The sequence below is a fragment of the Ostrea edulis genome, chromosome 1, assembly GCF_947568905.1.
Source record: "Ostrea edulis chromosome 1, xbOstEdul1.1, whole genome shotgun sequence".
Classification (NCBI taxonomy): Eukaryota; Metazoa; Mollusca; class Bivalvia; order Ostreida; family Ostreidae; genus Ostrea; species Ostrea edulis.
The window spans coordinates 103,549,548-103,570,440 of NC_079164.1; the positions used below are offsets into that span (position 1 = coordinate 103,549,548).

A 20,893-nucleotide genomic window follows, 5' to 3' on the forward strand; every position below is an offset into this window, starting at 1 on the left:
TATATACACATGTGACAAATAGGACAGCCACGAATGTAAGGGTCGGGATTTTTAAAAATCAACTTGTAGGGAAAGTATTCTAAAATCTACTTCTCATGAAACACCATCTTTCCAAGGTAAGGGTTGGAAACCCATCACATTTCTCGAAAAATGTGGTGGATCACAAACCTAGGTATGTGGTGGATCACAGACCTTGAACCTTGGCGGGATAAAAAAAAGTCACCAATTTCCTGCATTGTTTGTTTTAGATATGTTCAGAAAAATGGGGATGTGACACCTTTCCTCTTAATTCTTACAGACCTAGTGGTCCAAGTAATTCAAATATGGAACTCTATCTTCTGAAAATAGATGCTCTAGCTCTAATCAACATATGCACGTGTATCTCTAAGGGACGGATTGATAATGGGACGGAACGTCTAGAAAGCAAAATATCTCCATTGCTGATTCATGAAAATCTCTCAAATTGATCTTAACACATCTCTCAATCAAATTAGAGATACGGGCCCGGGAATTAAATATTCACAAGCACATGTACAATTAATTCTAAAATAACCTTATATAATATAAATACTATATCATGTCATATTTTAAACGAATATCTCGTTGGTGGAGATTTTAATCGGAACTCGAGTCAACACGGCACAAAATCCGTGATGTAATTTGCATTATTTCTTCTTCTTTTTTTTTTAAAGTTTGACCAGTGATAGTTGTGATGCTTTGGTTGACTCGGGATGTTTCACACACGTCACCTTAAATCATGTCATTACCTGCTCAGATGATGTTCCCATTTCCATATTTGACGTCAATATAGCATTCAGTCAACCTATCATCTTGTGTTCCTGTTTTGACGACCTTTCTCTTTTTTGATATATGAAATGTGTTGGGTCTTTTAATTAACTTTTATATAATTGGATCAATTTAACCAAACATGTAGTCTTAAATTTTAAATCTGAATTTAATATTGATTATAATATCCAGTTTCATGCTATTCTGTGCAGATATTGGCACCTTTGAAACCTGGTTTACCATAATATTCCTTCAACAAATTCCTATAACTCTTATATTTGTTTGGATCTATATATATACATTAGCAGGTATGTTAACTTTTGATGCTTTGTTTAACATTGCATCCACTAACATTTAAATACATATACATGATATATATGCATGAAAAGGTGAAAACAACGTACATTGATGATCACTGATCAATCTCCTATCTTCCTATATATATTAGAATGTAAAATTAAGAGAAAGGCATGTAAACGCGAACCTTTAGACACACCAGAGAATGTGTTTCTAGTTAAGTATCCCCTGGTAACCGGTCACAGTCGTCGTGGGCCATATATAAATAGGGAAGTCGTTGTGGCCGAGTGGACTTACGCACTGGTTTGACAATCTTGCTAGGCGGTGGGTGCCGTACGTCGCTGGTTCAACCCTGGGCTGGGGCGAAAATTTTCAGTACCTAGTTGTGATTATTTAGTGCGTTATATATATAAATAGACTCTATTGTATTTTCTCACCAAGATGGGAACCAATATGTAGGCCTACATATATACTGTGTACAGGTATTTGGAAGTTGTATGTTGTACATGTAACCGTTGATACCTGATTTAGCTGCCGTGGCCGCAAAAATGCAGAATTCACCCCATGCTTCCACCCATTATACAAACAAACGAGACATTTATTCCTTAAATATTTATGTTTTGTAAAATAAAAATATCATCATTTTAGTAGGCCTAGATCTAGATTGATAGTTTCAGTTCTATTTCACAATTTAAAAAAAAAAAATTGTTTTCTCCTCTCAAAATAGCTTAATTAAGCTGTATAGAAGCTACCCAAAATAAGAACATACTCTGCATAATGTTTGCAAAGTTATGGTGAGTAAATTTATACTAATAATTTGTTAAAACAGACGCGCGGCTGAGGCAATATTCGGGAAAGTTTGAATCACCGTTTCCGGTTTTGCTCTTTACACTGGTACTCGATCAACATGGCGGCTCCTTCACAAGAAACAGCACAAGGTGTGAACAAAGCTGTAGCACATGCTAGTCTTATCGAAACATAGCATATTATGACAACTTTTTAATGTTAAGTTGTATATGAAGTTTACAGACGAGTATATAGTTGTTTTACTTGAGTTAGGTGTAAAATGAAGACGCCTTGGTAACGGCCTCTCAGCTTCCTTGTGTAGTCGACACTTTCATTCATTCTTAAATTATATTTCAAATTTTTATGTATATTCTTTTAAACGTAGACTAAGTTTCAAGGAAAGCGAAAAATTATAATCGAGTAAGTCGCACTTTGTCATGAAATATAGATAGTTAAACTCATTCATTTACAGTTTGTAATATATTCTCTTTAGAAAAGTGGACAGGCATAGCTTACATCCATTTCTCTTCTCAAACTTTTTGGAAAATGTGTAAATACCAGAACCAGTGACTGCTTATGCTTTGATCAAAGTATTGTAATTTTACGAAAATATTGATTTGTGTAACATACAAGTAGTTTCGACATTCGATTTCTAGACATTCTGTCCCATTATCAATCCGTCCCTTAGTCGATTCGTCCCTTTACCGATCCATAGTTGATACGTCCCCTAGTCAATCCGTCCCAGAAAAAATAACTTGCCACGTTTTTGAACTGTTTTTCCAAGTGTTATTTACAGTACTGAAATGGTTTAATTCATCTGCGTATTTCCTCTTAATTGTGTGTGCCTCTGACATCAGGTGGTAATCCTTTGATATGCTCTCTGGTATTTATGGCTTGATTGCAGACTAACATAACATAATTCATGATGAAACAACTATTAAGCAATGAAATATGAATGAAATGGTAAACCTTTGTTGCATGTACAATGCTGCCATTTTTTGCACCTTTCACACTCTAATACTTGCTGCCGGGGACGGACCTCCTGGTGACAGTACTGGCATGGAAACTCCATTGTCAGAATGATGGGCCATTTTGAAGATTGGCTTAAGATATCCTTGGTTTCAGTAGATCAAAAAGTATTTCTAAGCTCTGAGCAATTCTTTGAACTTCTGGAGTTTTGTTTTAAAAAAACTTCTAATAGTTAGGTTACTGTAAGCTCGCAATTAATGATCAAAGATTGTAAAACAATGCAGTTATAAAAACTCTTAAAGTGTTGTTTTCATTAAGGTGTCTTCACAATGAGTAATTGCTATACAAACTTAAATAACAATGTTTTTACACTTTTTTATAACCAATTCTACTGATTATCACACTTCACACAAAAATCATAAAGCCTAAGGGTTGTACAAACAATTGTATTTACATACCTAACTCCAACAGTTATTTAATTTTGATAACTAACTGCAATATGTATGCAAAAACTTCCTTTTTTCTTAAGTAATTAATCATTTATTATATCATCATTAAAAAAAATTTGGAGGGGCCGGATCGACTAAGCAAAATGAGCCGAATCGACCATGGGACGGACCGACTGTGGGACAGATCGACCTGACACCCAACTTTAACATTAATTATATGATTAATACAAGAAAATCAACACTTGCTGTTAATCCATATCACATGTTCTCTGTCCTGGATTTGAAGTATGTACTTATCTCTATTGGTGGTTAAAAAAAATCCGAAATTGGAAAAATTTGGAAAAATTAGTGAATATGCATTTTGGTTCTCAGGAAGCTTTTTGACATTTAATTTTTATTCAGACATGCTTTTTTATTTATTTTTTTTTTTGGATATAAACTAGATTAATCTTTTTAACTATGACGAAAACCTTTTCAAGAACCAAAATGTGTGTTTACTAATATTCCAAATTTTCCGACTTTGATATATTTTTTCTACCGCCTTAGATATGAACACCAGTGATTGAAACCAGATCTTTGATCCACACTGATAATCTGATGTCACTAATACAAAAATCGCAAGACATCATGTATAGGGTCACATCAGAATGAACTTTAGATAAAGCAATCAAATCATCGCTGGCAGAATCGTTGGTGGTAGGAATAAGTGACTGAATCCCGAAGTGTTCCAGAGAATGACTTCCAAAGGAACCATAAATGTAGTCTGGTCCCCTCCTTACTGTCTGTTTGTGCACTCTCTCTGACTTCTGTGAATGCTGAATTCTACATGTAAGAAAGGTTTGATTGGTTCCTACAGAAACATTTGATTGGATGACCTCTGGTCACCAAAGTTCATGCCTATGTGACCCTATAAAGGATGTCTTCAGATATTTGTATTAGTTAGCGACATTAGAATATTGGAGCAGATCAAAGATCTGGTTTTAGTCATATTGAAATGAACACACGGTTCTGATATGGGACAGGGAACATTTGGAAATGGATTAAGTGTTGATTTCCTTGTGACAGATGCATTCTTTAATGTTAAAGTTGTGGAAATGATTTGGATGTAAGCTATGCCTGTCCACTTCCTTAAAGAGAATATATGAGTTCTAGTAATAGTATTTGACTTGTTAATGCAGCAAACAATGTTCTTATGTAAATGTATCATAGCTGTCTATGAATATGTTTGCAACATTGACGATTGCTTTGTGTTTTGTTATTGCATTGTCATAATGTTGTATGCTTGATATGGAAAAATGAATAATTAAAAGTATAGTGAGACTATCATAGTCCAATAGCCATAGGGCATGTAGTATAAAATTAGTTCAGTATTTTACGAGGGCTGTTCGATATGTACTGTTAATGTGTATTGTACCACAGCACGATAAAACTTTGCATGATTTCATGGATGATGATACTCTTGAATAGCTCTATTCAATACCTTTCTGATTGGTATATACACGAGCCTTCAGCTCCACAAAGTTTTAAACTTGTAGTCATTTCAATAGATCCAGTCGTTGACCACTGTTGTAAAAATGGTTGGGAAACGGGTTGAGAATATTGAAAAAATTAGAGCTTGTATAAAAGTTCTCACAAAACTCGGTCATTCGGTAATGCAGATTTTTACTGAATTGGGGGAAATTTATGGGTCTTATAAGGTATCTTATGAGACAGTTCATAAGTGGAGAAAGAAATTTCTGACTGGCAAAGAGTCCGTCAAAGATGCAGCAAAATCTGGACAACCTGTGACTGTAACAGACAAGGCAAATGTCTCAAAAGTCAGGGAAATAATTGAAAATGATGGCAGATACATGATTCGTGATATTGCCAAAGCTGTTGGCATATCGCCATCGCGGGTGCATTTCATTTTGAAGCGTATTGTGAAAGTACGAAAGATTTCTGCTAGATGGATACCGCATATATTGACAGATGACCAAAAATGTGTATGAGTACAAACCGCTAAGCAATTGCTCAAAGGGTTTCCCAAATTCAATCAAAGACAATTTGCGAACAATGTTACTGATGACGAAACGTGGGTTCACTATTTTGAACCAGTAAGAAAAGTTGGAAACAAAATACGGAGCCGTACAAATTCCGGTGCCGAAGGGCAAAAGTGTTACAGGTCGGTATTACCGAGATGTTATACTAAAACAGCTCAAGAAATATGATCATAAACGACGCCCTGTGTCAGGATTTAGGCATGTTCGTCTGCTTCATGTTAATGCTCCATCACATACATCTGAGCTTGTGAAGCAATTTTTTTAAGTTGGAGAAGGTTACTGTCTTGCCACATCCACCATACTCACCAGATCTAGCCCCATGCGACTTTTTCCTTTTTCCAAAACATAAAAAGTTCTTATCTGGTCGTCGTTACAAGTCCCGACAAGCCCTTGGCTCAGCCATTAGTCAGTGCCTCAGAGGTCTACCTAATTCAGCGTACCGTGACACATTTCAGAAATGGATTTTAGAGATTGAAATTATGTATTTCAAACCCCAGAGAATACTTTGAATGTTCATTTCACTATTTGAGTCGAATGCATTTGAGATGTACAATACACATTACATATCGAACAGCCCTCGTAATCTTGTACTACCACCTTTATTCTGTATCAAAACTCCATTAAATCTATATAATTCTGGTTATGAATATCATTTAGATAATGAATATGATAAAATAATTCATATTATTGGAATAAACATTCTTTTTGAAGAATTTATCGATGTGTAAACTCTGGACATTTTACTCACAAACTGAATAAAAGTGCAAAGCACTTTTATGTTAAGTTTGCATCACCGGGCATGCCAAGGAGTTGAAACTAGTAAATAAATATGATTGGTTACACTTCAGATGTGTAAAAAACAGATTTTTATTACTGTTACACAAAACAATCTCCTCATTAGATCCATCACTTCCTCTTTTGTATGATGAAATCAATTCAAACGAAGACAATGTCGTCACATCTATCCTCTTGCCATTTAGTTAATTATTTAAACTGAAAGCTGAAATTGAAAAAAAGGAGATTTGAAAATTCTGAAATATGTAAATGTTACTAATTTTACATTTAAGATTTTTGGACTGATTTATGTTTATTGTCGGACATTCATGATTTTTATCAGCAAATTTGACACTTTTCAAAAACTCTGCCATGTTTTCTCGACACCACTGATTCTTACAGTACGATAGGCATGATGAAGAACCTTTACAGCATTTGGCAGAATTTGGGTTTAAATTATTAGACTAACTCAATATAACTTAAAATTAAAAATAAACCTTTTATGAACTTAAAATTTAGCCAACAAAGTACATGCTTAAGTTGGGCCTAAGTGATTTTAAAAGTTTTAAAAAAACATTTCATTATCAACTACTTTCAAACTAGCAAATATCAAATGAATTTCTTATCAAATATGTATAATGGCGATTGTATTTTCATTATCATATTAGTTTGAAGGTAGAAGCTTGTGTAAGCTTCTCTAATCAAAATTTTTCTTCTGTCTCTTCGTAAACTTTCTACATTTTGACTTCTCAAGAACTACAAAACCAATTTCAACCAAACCTTGGCACAAAGCATTTTTGGGTGAAAGCAATTTAGATTTGTTAAAATAGAGGGATCACATCCCTTTCCAATCAGATATGAATAAGAAATACATGTAGTAAAAATTGGAAGTTGCAAAAATCTTTACAGGAGCCACTGAACCAGAAAAACTATACTTTGCTTAGAAGCTTCTTCTATATTGAAGATTCAAGTCTTTTTTAATTAAGAGCTACCTGAGTTCATTTTGTTAAACTAATATATACAAATTCATCTTGTAGTGTAGATTAGGATGAGGTTCACATTTTTTTTAAAATGATCTTCTCAAGAATCAAAGGGTGCAAAATGTCAAATGTGTATGCATGAGTCCTCATGGAATGTGCGTTTAAGTTTGTTCAGGGTGAGATCACAATCGGAGTTCAAAATGTTACATGGGAATAAATATATTTCCACTTAAATCTTCAAGGTCCAATAAGGCTCAGTGAAGTTGGTGTGTAAGAAGCCTCCTGTTGTGTTAGTTCAGATTTCTGCAGGTCACGGCCACTGGGTTCAGGGCAGAACCTTATATAGTGGTTCAACATTTTATGTAGGAATATATAATATGGGAAAATTCTTTGAAAATTTTCTTCTCAAGAACCATTAGGGGAACATGGCAAATTAATATGCAAGCATGTAGACTCAACTGTGCGTGGCAGTGGTAAGGCCATGATTAAAATTCAATGTATACATGGGAAATTGCAACTTTTCAAGTGTGTGATAATCTGTTAACAGAAAGTTAAAATCATGTTAGCAAGTGGTTGTTGCAGTAACACAGCAATACTGATAGTGAGTTTCACGAAAATATGAGAACATGTACATGTATTTCCCAGGATTTTGTCAAACCTGAATTCAATATCAACTATCGTGCAGTGCATATCATTCTTATCATATATTTGTATTTTCAGTTCCCAGAAACTTTAAGCTGTTGGATGAACTTGAACAAGGACAGAAGGGGGGTGATGGCAGTATAAGCTGGGGTTTAGACAATGATGATGATATGAGCCTGACATATTGGAATGGAATGATTTTAGGTCCACCAAGGGTAAGTGAGCTAAGAAGAGAATTCAGTGTTTCAGAATTCCTCAAGCCAGATATCCAGGACTTGCTGGTTTCTGGTTTGAACTCGACCATTAGAAACACCACAAGTCTAAAATAAAATAAAAATTTGACAAGACGGAGGTCAATATTGTAAAATAGAAGTGGTATTGTTGTCTATAATTTCATTGAAGTTTGTGTTGTAAGTAATACTTCAACATATACAATGCCTGGGCTGTCCAAAAAGTTCACGGACAGTGGTGTTTTATAAAAGTTCACGGACAGTGGTGTTTTATAAAAGTTCATGGACAGTGGTGTTTTATAAAAGTTCACGGACAGTGGTGTTTTATAAAAGTTCACGGACAGTGGTGTTTTATAAAAGTTCACGGACAGTGGTGTTTTATAAAAGTTCACGGACAGTGGTGTTTTATAAAAGTTCACGGACAGTGGTGTTTTATAAAAGTTCACGGACAGTGGTGTTTTATAAAAGTTCACAGACAGTAGTGTTTTATAAAAGTTCACGGACAGTGGTGTTTTATAAAAGTTCACGGACAGTGGTGTTTTATAAAAGTTCACAGACAGTGGTGTTTTATAAAAGTTCACAGACAGTGGTGTTTTGTCATTTTGATTGGGTTGAGATCTACATACTGTATACCAAAATATTTGTTATGAAATTCCAAGTCAAACTAAGTTGGTTTTAAAGTTTTCACTTAAAAAGTATTGGAGGGCATGCACTGCCTAGGAAAACAGTTACAAACTTTGGAATTAAGTTTTTGCATTCACTTGGTTATATCTTTTGATAAAACAGGTCAAAACTACACAGAATTTAAATGTGATGTAACAAAAACAACTACTGTCATTAGTGTCAATTATATGACAAATTAAGGAGGTATCAAGAAACAACTTTATTTAAGAAATAGATCTCTATAAATGCCCCCAAAACTGGTGTTGGCCATCCAAACGGAAGAGCATGCAATGAAAGAAAATTTCTGTGTTGACCTGTGAGAAGCTCGGAGATGAAAAAATAATGAAAGTAACGGGGAATATTTGGAATATACCCAGGTTGTTGATTTACAATTGACATGAACAGTTTTCCAATGATTTGGTAGATGTTGCAAGAAGTGAAAGACCACTTTTATGTAATGAAAATGTGAAATCCATATTCCTGACGTTACTGTGAGAGACAGATAGATGTCTTGTGGTGAGAGAAGTCGTGTCTGTGATGTCCTCATCGAGAACAGTAAAGCATATTCTAGTGTATTCGATTCTCAGCTAAGGAGATGTGAGAAGTGTGTACAGCAGACTGCATTGAAAAAAGGATATTCATGATCACAACGTAACAGAAATGTTAATCTGGCTATACATTGGGCTAGACCATGTGACTTGTACTTAATACAAAGTATATCTGCTGATAACACACTAAAATGAATTGTGCATTGTTCTGATATTTGTATATTTACATTATCAAGGCCCATATTAAACTGTTATCCCACACAACTGCCACAGTCATTAAAGAGAAAAATAGCATGTGTCCACAAACTTTTTGGACAGTCCTTTTATTTTCTATGCATTAATCAACATGAGTGATTCACCATATCAAACATTTTGTAATTTTGAATTTAAAAAAGCTAGGATTATGACATTCTACAACCAAACTGGACACATAGCCAAATAGGAATTGATCACTTGCTAACATCACAGTACTAGTACTACTGGAAAAATACTTTTATGTAGCTAATCTGTAATAAATGTACTTCCTTTTTAAGGCCAAGTGTAGCATATAGGCAGTTTTTAGTTCACCTGAGTTTGGTTTAGGGCTTAATGCTCATCATAATCATGCCAGCAGTGCAGACATAAAGTAGGAGATTTTCTAAGACACACAGTGTATTGCATTTGAACATTTTGGTCCCACCTACCCTACCCATTAGCAATAGGTTACATGAGTGACTTAGGTGACCTTAAAATATATTTATAGAACATAAATAGAAAATTGCTTTTTACTGGGATGTGATCAAACATACTGACTTAGAAAGAATTCTAATTTTTCAAATGTTTAAGATAGTTATACCAGTATATCTATCATCTAGTACAAAGTATAAAAATGGAAAAGTTTAAAGCAATACAAGCTGTAACTTATGGTATTTTTTCAACTATCCAATTATGCACCAAATAATTATTAATAATACGTGAAAGGTGTGATTAATATAATCATTAAGATCTGATGAAAAATTCAGCAAAAGAAACAAGAGAATATTGTTGGAGAGCATACCTACAATAAGCGTTTCATATAAACCATTATAGCATCGTATACACAGACATAGGAACATCGGGTTGCTGAGACTGAGGTCATATACAACGACGGAAACTGGTGTGAGTGACTGCACGTCCACATTTTGTTTATTCTATTTAAACTATTACATTGTGTCATGAATGACTTGAAGTATTATAAGTGTAAGAAAGTAATTAAAAATCACGCGAATGTGTCACTGAAATGAAATTTTGATAATGAATTTGCTGAAAAATTGGCATATTGAATTGTTCGCAATCCGACACGTGCAGTGCCTCTCTTTTAGGGCTGTGCGGTGCACCGAAAATTTCGGTGCACCGCGATTCATACCATTCGATTCGATGCACCGATTACAAATTCCGGATTTCGGTTCGGTTCGGTTTAGATTTTACTTACACCAAAACAACAAATATGGCGTCCGAGTGATGTTGAAAACATGTGGGTTTTTTATGCAACGGAGATTTAAATCACTTCTGTGTTAAGAGTTAGCATTTTCACCACTCAGATACCAACAGAATATGGTCCGTAAGATCATTGCAGATTATCTTTACATGGCATATAGCATTTCTGTCAGTGGTGGAGTGAAATCAACATCGTAGGTAATGACACAGATTTGACAGTTAACATGAGAGAAGTAAATCAATAAAGGAGAGATTTTCAAAGACTCTCAATTGATAGAATTGTTGAATTTTTGCATATCAATGAAAACAATATCATATACATTTTAGATTCACTATAGATTTGTTTAATAATCCAAAACTTATGCAGCACATTAATATAACAAATTTTGATAGACTGTCAGTGTTTTCTTTTTTCTATCAAAGTTATAAAATGCCATTATGAATAGATATGATGTTTACAAATGACAACATATAGTTATATAACTTGAATTAAATCAAATCAAATATGCTACTCATTAAAATTGTTAATTTTTGTGGTGTCATTAGATAAATTGAACCTAACATGAACCGAATCGAAAATAACCGAACCGTGCTGTTCTGAATCGAAACCGAACCGAATCGAGCTAACCCTGAATCATCCCAGCCCTACTCTCTTTCACATTTTTTACAGGTTTATTGCTTCAGATTCACCATGATTCTATCAAGTTACAGTAAAATATCTCGAACGAGTCGAAGTCCAAGGGACCTCGAAAAAACTTAGAGATATCCGGGGGTTCGAGATATCCAAAATCGATCTTGAATATTTATTTTTTGAAGGAGGATATTTGATGCATAGTATGAGATTTGCATTATAAACAACAACCTCGTTGCCGTTTCTTATAGTTTAATGCATTAAGTTGATATATTAATATGGTGGAATTTCAAAGACAAACATTTCATTTTTTTTAATATACATGTATATAAACATCCTATTGAGTTCACAATGTGTTTCAAAATAAAGATGATCGTGCTTGTATGCTTACTTTTTAAAAGTTTACTGATGTCCAGGCTCGACTGGGATGTAGTTATTGCGCTTTAGTGAAAGAACCTAGCACGTAAGAAACAAAAAAGACGGAATTTAAAAAGAAAAACTTAATTGTATGATTAAATAACTTTAAAGTGTTTTCTCTTTCTAATTTTAATGATGAAGTGTGTATTATGAAATGCATTATCGTTATTAAGAGCATTATCTTCAAGTGCACTGCGACAATTTTGTGCGTTTTTCTAACCCACATGTTAATGATATAGCGTGCATCATTCAAAACACCATCCCAGGAATCGAGTGTGTTAGTTCATAATTGGTGGTGAACTTTAGCCGTAATTTTGGAAGGCTTCACTAATCACCCAAGCCTATGACCCATTTATTGCAACCTGGGTCTACTCAGAAAAGGCAAGTGTGGATTAGCAGTCATTAATTATAATTGGTGTAGCCACGGGTGTGAATGTGTGACATAATGATGCCAGGTATGATAAACAGAGCGGAAAATTGACCGCACTTCGAGATAAACCAGGTGAATTTAGGGTATGGGACCTTGAAAATACTTCGACATAAGCGGGGTATTCGAGATTAATGTGTTCGAAATATCAGAAGTTTTTAAAATCATTTATATAGGGAAAATGGCCGGGACCAGCGGTCAGCTTCGACTCAAGCGGGGTATTCGAGATACAGATATTTTACTGTATATATATTCAACCACAAATATGTTACTATATTTGTTATTTTATTTTCAATTTATTTACTGCCTGTTACAGCTTATATTGCTTTAAAAAAATGTTCATATCCAGGTGACTGTTTAAGGCCCATGGGCCTCTTTTTTTAATAGATATTTTCAATAAAGGTCAAAATTATACTGTGTTGGAGGCACAAGTAACATTACTGTACTTTTGGTGGTCATTATTTTCATGACAGTTTGCCATAAAATATTTCTATTTACTTTCAGACGCCGTTTGAAAGTAGGATTTATTCCTTAAAGATAGAATGTGGCCCTCAGTATCCAGATAGGCCTCCCACTGTCAGGTTTGCCACTAGGATAAAAATGACGTGTGTAAACGAATCTTCTGGAGTAGTAAGTTATCCTTAATCATATTACCACACATTGTCCTGAAAGTTTTACGTAGAAGAAACGAAAGATAACATTTAAGAAGGATATAGATAGCAAGTCAATGGGAGATGGAAGTGAGTTGCGTTCCCGTTTCCCACTAGGCGGCGATACTTGTCCTGGTTCAAGAACATCTTATTTACATTGGATGCGAGAGATAACAGTGTAAAGTTTCTTCTCTTATATTTCCAATCAGTGCAGTGAACTTTTCAAAAAATTATCATGAAGAGTTAATGAGTTCAGTTTAAAAACGAATTAAGAAAAAGAAATATGGGAACCTTTGGTCAGAGGAGAGAAACTTGTCGACAGGTAATTTGATACTTGCGTGAATTTAAAAAAAAAAAAAAAAAAAAAGAAGGGTTTTTTGGGGGTTTTTTTTTTTTCAACTGTTAGAAATACCAACTTTGGAAAAGCAGAGAATCTTGACCCAGATTTTTATGTGACACTGCCTAATAACAATACATCCTCGGACATCTGTATTCAGATACCCCATCATTGTGTGTTTTGACAATCGGTACAATGCATAAATATTTTGATAAGAACTTAGTTACTTACAGGCGTAGCTTCAATTGTGGCAATGAGGCAACTGCCTCACTAGACTTTTCACAACCCCACTCTCACCCCACCCACCCTTTCATCAAAATAAATGCTGTATGCAATTTTAACACTCAATGATATTGTTATAAAGTAATGTGTATTGAACAAACAATTAATTCTCTACCATCAAGCAATCGGCATGGAGATTAGTTACACTTATAGCAGTTAATATAAGTCAATTAATGTTTCAATAAAGTTTGGGATTAAATTAACTTCAAAGAGATCAAACTCTAAATAGCTCTGATAAATAAACAATTTGATAAATAAATAAAATAGTCATTAAAAAAAATTTTTATGAAAAGGAAAATAGAAGTGTACAGTACTATGTCAGTTGGTTCTTTGCCTTGCGATTGAAGATCGTTTTCTACAATCAGATGTCTTAAGCATTGGAGCAGGTCTACTATGAACAGTGATCTTAGGCTGGTTGGTCTTGCTTTGCTGCATTCAAACTAAAATCAGATCTTCTCTAACTGATACACTCTAGTGTAATGGTTAGAGATATCTTATTTTAATGTAGATTTGCTTTGCTGTGTATTCACACGAATCAGACAATTTCAAGAATTCTTGATAGATTTGCGTTTTTTTATGACACCTGTTACTGGTGGAATTTACAAAATTGTGTGCAGAAAATGCATGATTTTTGCATTCACTATTCCTAAAATCTCTTTTCTCTCATCTTCTTTAGTGCTATTGATACTAAATTGAAAGTAAATAGATATTTAGGAAGAACAGGTAGTCCTTTACTAAAATTGTATTTTTGATTATTCCAGGGGTAGGGGTTTTGGTATCAGGGTGGGGCCAAAATGGTCAGTTATTAAATGTGTGAACAATAGACATTTTTAACTTCATCTTGACAACTATCATTCCAATTCTTTTCAAATTTGGTATGAAACATATTTGGAACAAGGGGAACATAAATTGTAAATTTCAGGATTCCTGCACCCCTGGGGCCTTAGGGGTGGGGCAAAAACTGCCCCAAAATGACAAATTTTCAAAAGTCTTCTTCTCAAGAACCACACACATATAAGAAAAACTAAATGCATACGTGATAGTAATGTAGAGCAGGAAGGTCTCTACCAAAATTGTAAATTTCATGATCCCCGGGGTAGGGGTTCTGACCCCAGGGCGGGACCAAACCTGGTTATATATTGTTTATATGTAAAACACTTAAATAACATCTTCTTTAGTGCTATTGATACTAAATTGAAAGTAAATAGATATTTAGAAAGAACAGGTAGTCCTTTACCAAAATTGTAAATTTGATTTTCCCTAGAGTAAGGGTTTTGACCCCAGGGTGAGGCCAAACTTAGTATATATGGTATTTATGTGTAAGTTTGCTGATACTGTATAAAATCTAAATGCATACTTAGAAATAGCAGAAAAGGATGTACAAAAAATGGTGAATTTCACAACCCAGGGTTATGACTTTAGGATGAGTCCAAATTAGTCTGACATATATTTTGATGTTTTAATGTTAATACACCTATTATTTAATGCCTTGCATCAGTGTTTGCACTTTTGAAGGCAGTGAAGTTTTAAGAACACATCTTGTTTTATACTGTTGCAGAACATTAGAATTTAGCTTAGATAATCAGAACAGGACATTTTTTCTAGATTTCATAGCCCATGGAAGTAGTGATACTTTTTCACTAGTATTCAGGTCACCGATAAGGCCTGTGGGCCTCTTGTTTCATGAGTGTTTACTCTTGGATCCAATCTAATTAAAATCAGATCATAAGATACACTCACAATCGCTACAATAGGATCTTACAAAACCCCACAGGGGTCACATCTGCATGACCTTTCGCTTGGAATATCCATGAGAATTATCAATTGGTCAGATTGCACCATACAGACAGTGATGGCTATTTAGGCCGTTCCCGGCAATTCGTAAACAAGTTGCAGTAATCTCTCTCCCATGAAGTTTATTCTACACTATAAAATTGTATATTCTCATTAGGAATTTTAAACTTTGGCAATTATAATGCCTTATTTATTCAGTTCATACAAACAACAAACCGTACGATATAAAATACACCCAAATTAAATTAATTGTGAATTGTGATTTATGTATGAATAGGGATGGGTACGATTTGAATAGTTTTCAAGTTGGTTTACTTAATTAACGGAATATATCGCCAGTCGATGTAAACGGTGCATTGTGACGTCACATCTAGCTGCGATGTTTTCTTTCAAACCAAACAATTGTAGCCATTTTCCTTGAATTGTGAACACCGATGATTTCATAGGTGACACGCTGATTGGCTAACATAAAGTTCACATGAACACGACCCCTACAGTCAGGTTATGTCAGATCTTCTTGCGTAGATCTAAGAAGTCTGATTTTAATTAGATTGAACTTGGACCGGGACACGTAGGACCACTATTAACAACAACTCACTGCTATCCCCCGTTGTTCACTGTAATTATGTGCATGTAAATTCATGCATGATCCCGTGAAAGTCATTCATTTTATATGTTGGTGTCAGCATGTAGAGGTAAATATATTATCTAATCACTGTCACTTTTTCAAAATTTGAAACACTTATTTTTATGCCCCCTTTGAAAAAGAGGGGACATATTGTTTTGCACCTGTTGGTTAGTCTGTAGCCCTAGGCTTGTCTGCTCAATATCTTTGCCTGACAGATACCAGACTTGGTACAATGGTTACCCCTAGAGAGTACTACTAGATTTTGCATGTCACAAATTCAAAAATCAAAAGTCAGTCTGTTAGTCTAAACCAAGTCCTGTCCTCTCAATATGTAAAGAACCCTTTGCTTGACAGTTACTAAACTTGGTACAGTAGTTGCCCCAGGTGAGTAGGTGACCCTTATTGATTTTCAGGTCACAAATTCCAAGGTCAAGGGTCAAACTGGACATAGTAAGATATTGTGTGCTCAGTGTCCTGAAAACACTTTGCTCGACATACATCAGACTTGGTATAGTGGTTTTGCCTAAGGAGTAGATGACTATCGATTTTGAGGTCAAAAGTCAATGGTCAAACTATTCTGGACATAAAATATTGTTCCCTCAATATCTTAAGAATCCTTTGCTTCACATACATCAAACTTGGTACACTAGTTCTACTGAAGAGATGATTCCCACTGATTTTGAGGTCACAAGGTTAATGGTCAAACTACTCTGGCCATAAGATATTTTCTGCTCAATATCTTGAGAACCCTTTGCTTGACAGACATCTAATATGGTATATCATATTAGGTGTAGATAACCCTTATTGATTTTGAGGTCACACAGTCCAAGGTCGTTGGTCAAACTGCTCTGGACATAAGGTATTGTCTGCGGTATCGGAAGAATCTTCATAAAACTTTGTACACTGGTGCCCCCTAATGAGTAGATGATCATCATTGGTTTTGAAGTCACAAGGTCATGACTCAAATCACTGGTTATTTGGAAATGTCTGCTAAGTATCTTCAGAGATCAAACTTAATATATGGTTGCCTCTGACAACAGTAGATAACCAATATTTATCACTATCACTACAGATATTCTAGATGTAAAAGTTAATCTTTTTAATATTACTACAAGGGGGCATATATGTTTGTTAAATTAAGGAAGATGCATATACAAGTATGTATTTTCTAGTAGATGTATGGACTTGCATCTGTACTCTAGCCAACATAGATGTGAACCTGTCATTGTCAATGCATGTCTTTTTTCAGATCGAGACAAAAAAACTAGAAAGTGTGAGAAATTGGAATAGAAGCATGTCAATAAGGAACGTACTACAGGATATTCGGCGCCAAATGACACTAAAGGAAAACAGTAAATTGTCTCAACCCCCAGAAGGAAGTTCGTTTTGATTGGACTGTACAATAATTAAAAAAAAAAGTGCTAGATGATTTTGAATTGTTTGACTGGAACATCACAAGAGAAGATTGGTTTGTGGACCTTTCTTGATACACTAGAAATTTACTATTCTAGACAAAAATAAAATTTGAAGGGTAAATCCTCTACTGATTCTGTTTAAGTGTGTACGCTGTGCATTATGTTTTGATCCTGCGTACCAGAATACTGAGATTGCTTGTAATTTGTAGGCATTTCTGTCATTGTTCAATGTCAATCCGGGGGAGTTTTCAGTATCAGAACACAAGAAATTGCTAGTATTTTTGTCTAGTGTATTTTTCATCCATAAGAATTGGTATTTGCTTTTTCAAGGATTAAGATTAGGAACTTGAATGAAATGTCAAAAAATTTTATCTTTCGAAATCTGATTTATATCCTGATGCTATACTATGAAGTGCTTACATACTGATGTGTTACATGTAAGGAATAGGATTATGGCATAGTTTTCCTCCCAAAGTATTGAATTATTCACATTGCCAAGGTCATTAAATGCCGAAAGCTGTGGATTTATTAAAGGGCATAGCAATACAACTGTACACTTTACTGCATCAACATCTTATGTTTTTGTTTATTTCATTTCTGGTAAAAATATGCAATAGCTCTGACATGAATTATGTTGTCATTGGTTTAGGACAATCACTAGATTAACTAGAATTTTATTAAAGTATCATTCAAAAGAATAATCACTAGATTAACTAGAACTTTATAAAAGTACCATTGAAAAAAAAATTATAACTGAAGTTCCAATCCCAGAATTTTTTATATAAATAAAACTTGCTAGTGCCACCATTATTTACTTTCATGCAAGATGAAATAATTTTAGTATACAAATGTATAGAAAATCACCAAAGTCATTTTCACTTATTGGAAAAGAATTTTTGAACTGTTTTCTGTGAATGTTACATTTAGTTTCTGTGTGATAAAGTTTTCTCCCCTTTGTAGATGGGATACCACTTCATCAGTTGGTGCAGTGGGGTCTTCATATTGATGCTTTACTTGTAAAACTTTCATCGTTAGATGAATGCTGATGATTGACACATGTATTTGGTTCATTTTGTCCTACTCTTGATAAAATAAACTTATTCTCAATTTTTTGGCATTTGGTTCTCAATTGTTTAGTGATAACTGCAACAATTATAGATTATTGACTGAAAATCAGGAAGTATTCCCACCTGAGTTTGTTGCATGGCAAAACGGACCAAGCTCGAGAGGTTTGACTCTATAAATGAAGAGATTTTTGACAATCTAATTATTAGCACATTCAAACAGATATTCAATGCCTTCTATTAAAATTAACATAGTTTTGTTTGAATGTGGGCACACAATTACTGATAAATGTGGGAAGAAAGCATCATTTTTACACATTGAGAAAATAAAAATACTTTATGGTCATTTATAAGACATCATATTCTGTTAGCAAGAGGTCCATGGACCAAACTGCACATTTGAGTCACCTAATTCACAAGATATTCATACCACTATCATACCCAATCCAGGCTCCATGGTGCAAATAGAATCCCTACAAAAAATTTACAAACCACAGTCTAGACTACCCCAGGACACCTGCACATTGTTTTGACCAATTGTAGACTGGAGCTTCTTGAAAATGATTTCTTCCAATATTTATACCATGTATTCCTCTGGAAATCTTTAAACCCAAATATTGGCCCCACCCTTGTCTCTGGGGTTATGATTTGAACAAACTTGAATCTATGCTACATAAGGATACATGCATATTAATTTGGTAAATTAGAGAATCAAAAAAGGGGTCATCGTCGGATACCCACGGCTGATCTAGTCTTCTACTTGTCACATGATTAGTAGAAGTCGAAATCAGCTGTGGGTATCCGACGATGAAAAGGGGTTCTTATATATTTCTATGTAAAACTTTTAAGATGAATCTATACTTGATCCGGATATGTGCACACCAATTTGAAAATTTGTAGACATTGCTATCCTCGAAAATTTGAAAGATTTTTTCCTGTATCTTGCTAAATCACAGTTGTGGCCTTGCCCTTTTGGAAGGAATCGTGGTTCGAGTAAACACTCAAATCTTAATTGTAAAAGGAAGCTTTGATACATGTTTTGGCTTTTAAATACTAGGTGCAAGTTTTACTTATCAAAAAAGATCTGACTGAAGAATTTAGCAAATTTTGACTTTTGAAATTAGATATGATACTTCTGTTTTAATAAGTTAAATGTATTTTCTTAGTATAGGTAGTTAAAAATTTGATGATGACAAGAAGGTTGGCCTTCATTTTTTCTCGAAATCTCCTGAGACAGCATGAGGGCAGCCATTTTTCTTTAGATGAAAGAAAACAACAAGAGACCCATGGACCACTTTGCTCACCTGAGTCATCTTTGCCCATATCAAAAGATTTTCCACATATATTCACATGTAAAACTTTGGTCCCTATTGTGGCACCAACCTACTGGGAGCCATGATTTTTACAAATTTGAATCTGCACTATATATATGTCAGAAAGCTTTCATGTAAATGTGAACTTGACTGCCCCAGCAATTCTTCAGATTTTTAATGACTTTCCCTATGTAAAACTTTTACCCCCCATTGTGGCCCCACCATATTCCTGGGGGGAGGGGGGCATGATTTGAACAAAGTTGAATCTACACTATGTCAGGACACTTTCATGTAAATTTTTAATTTCCTTGCCCAGTGGTTCTTGAGAACAATATTTTCCCTATATATTTGCATGTGAAACTTCAATCCCCTATTGTGGCCCCATCCTACCCCTATTGTGGCCCCATCCTGCCCCTGGAGGCCATGAGTTTTACAAACTTGAATCTGCACAATGTCAGGATGCTTTCTTGTACTTCCTGGCCAAGTGGTTCTTGAGAAGATTTTGCCTATATATTTGCATGTAAAACTTTTATACCATAATGGGCCCGGGCCTATCCTACCCCCTGGGGCCATGATTTTAACAAACTTGAATCTGCACTATGCCAGAAAGCTTTGATGTAAATATCTGCTTTTCTGGCTCAGTGGTTCTCGAGATTTTTCCTAAATATTTGTATGTGGCCCCATCCTACCCCCGGGGATCATGATTTTAACAAACTTGCACTGTCAGGAAGCTTTCATGTAAATTTCAGCTCTTCTGGCCCAGCAGTTTTTATGACCCCACCCTATTTTCATGATTATCTCCCCTTTGAAGGGGGCATGACCCTTCATTTGAACAAACTTGAAAGCCCTGATGCTTTTGGCCAAGTTTGATTATAATTTGCCCAGTGGTTCTGGAGAAGAAGTCGAAAATGTAAAAAGTTTACAGACAAAGGCGATCAGAAAGCTCACTTGAACTTTCAGCTCAGTTTAAGTTTCTCCCAGACATGATTACACAAGATATTTTTATTAGACTGATTTTAACCAGTAATATGTTTACAGTGATTTTTTAAGACCCATTTTAGGTCCAAATATCGGCCCTTTTCCTCTCCCAAAAATTACCAATTTTTAACTTGCACTTTTCCCAATAATAAAAACTGGCGAAAAACATTTGTTAAAAAATAATTCAATGTAAATAGTTTATGTATGACATGACAAAGATGCATCAATTCTAGATGATTTAGAAAGAATAGTAAAAAATCTGAAGAGCTTAAAGAATGGAAGTTAAATATGTAAAATAAAAGCAGAATGACATCAATTTGTGTTTGATTTCTTGTTTGA

The 20,893-nt window shown here is 34.7% G+C and overlaps 1 protein-coding gene across 1 annotated transcript; it reads left to right on the top strand.

The window, feature by feature from the left end:
• The first annotated feature begins 1,958 nt into the window (after nucleotides 1–1,958).
• LOC130047324 (ubiquitin-conjugating enzyme E2 variant 2-like) lies at nucleotides 1,959–18,308 on the top strand. Its single transcript, XM_056142004.1, has 4 exons — nucleotides 1,959–2,021; nucleotides 7,801–7,937; nucleotides 12,598–12,723; nucleotides 17,034–18,308. The coding sequence occupies exons 1-4, from the start codon at nucleotides 1,991–1,993 to the stop codon at nucleotides 17,172–17,174; spliced, it is 435 nt and encodes a 144-aa protein (XP_055997979.1). The 5' UTR covers nucleotides 1,959–1,990; the 3' UTR covers nucleotides 17,175–18,308.
• Nucleotides 18,309–20,893: the final 2,585 nt, after the last annotated feature.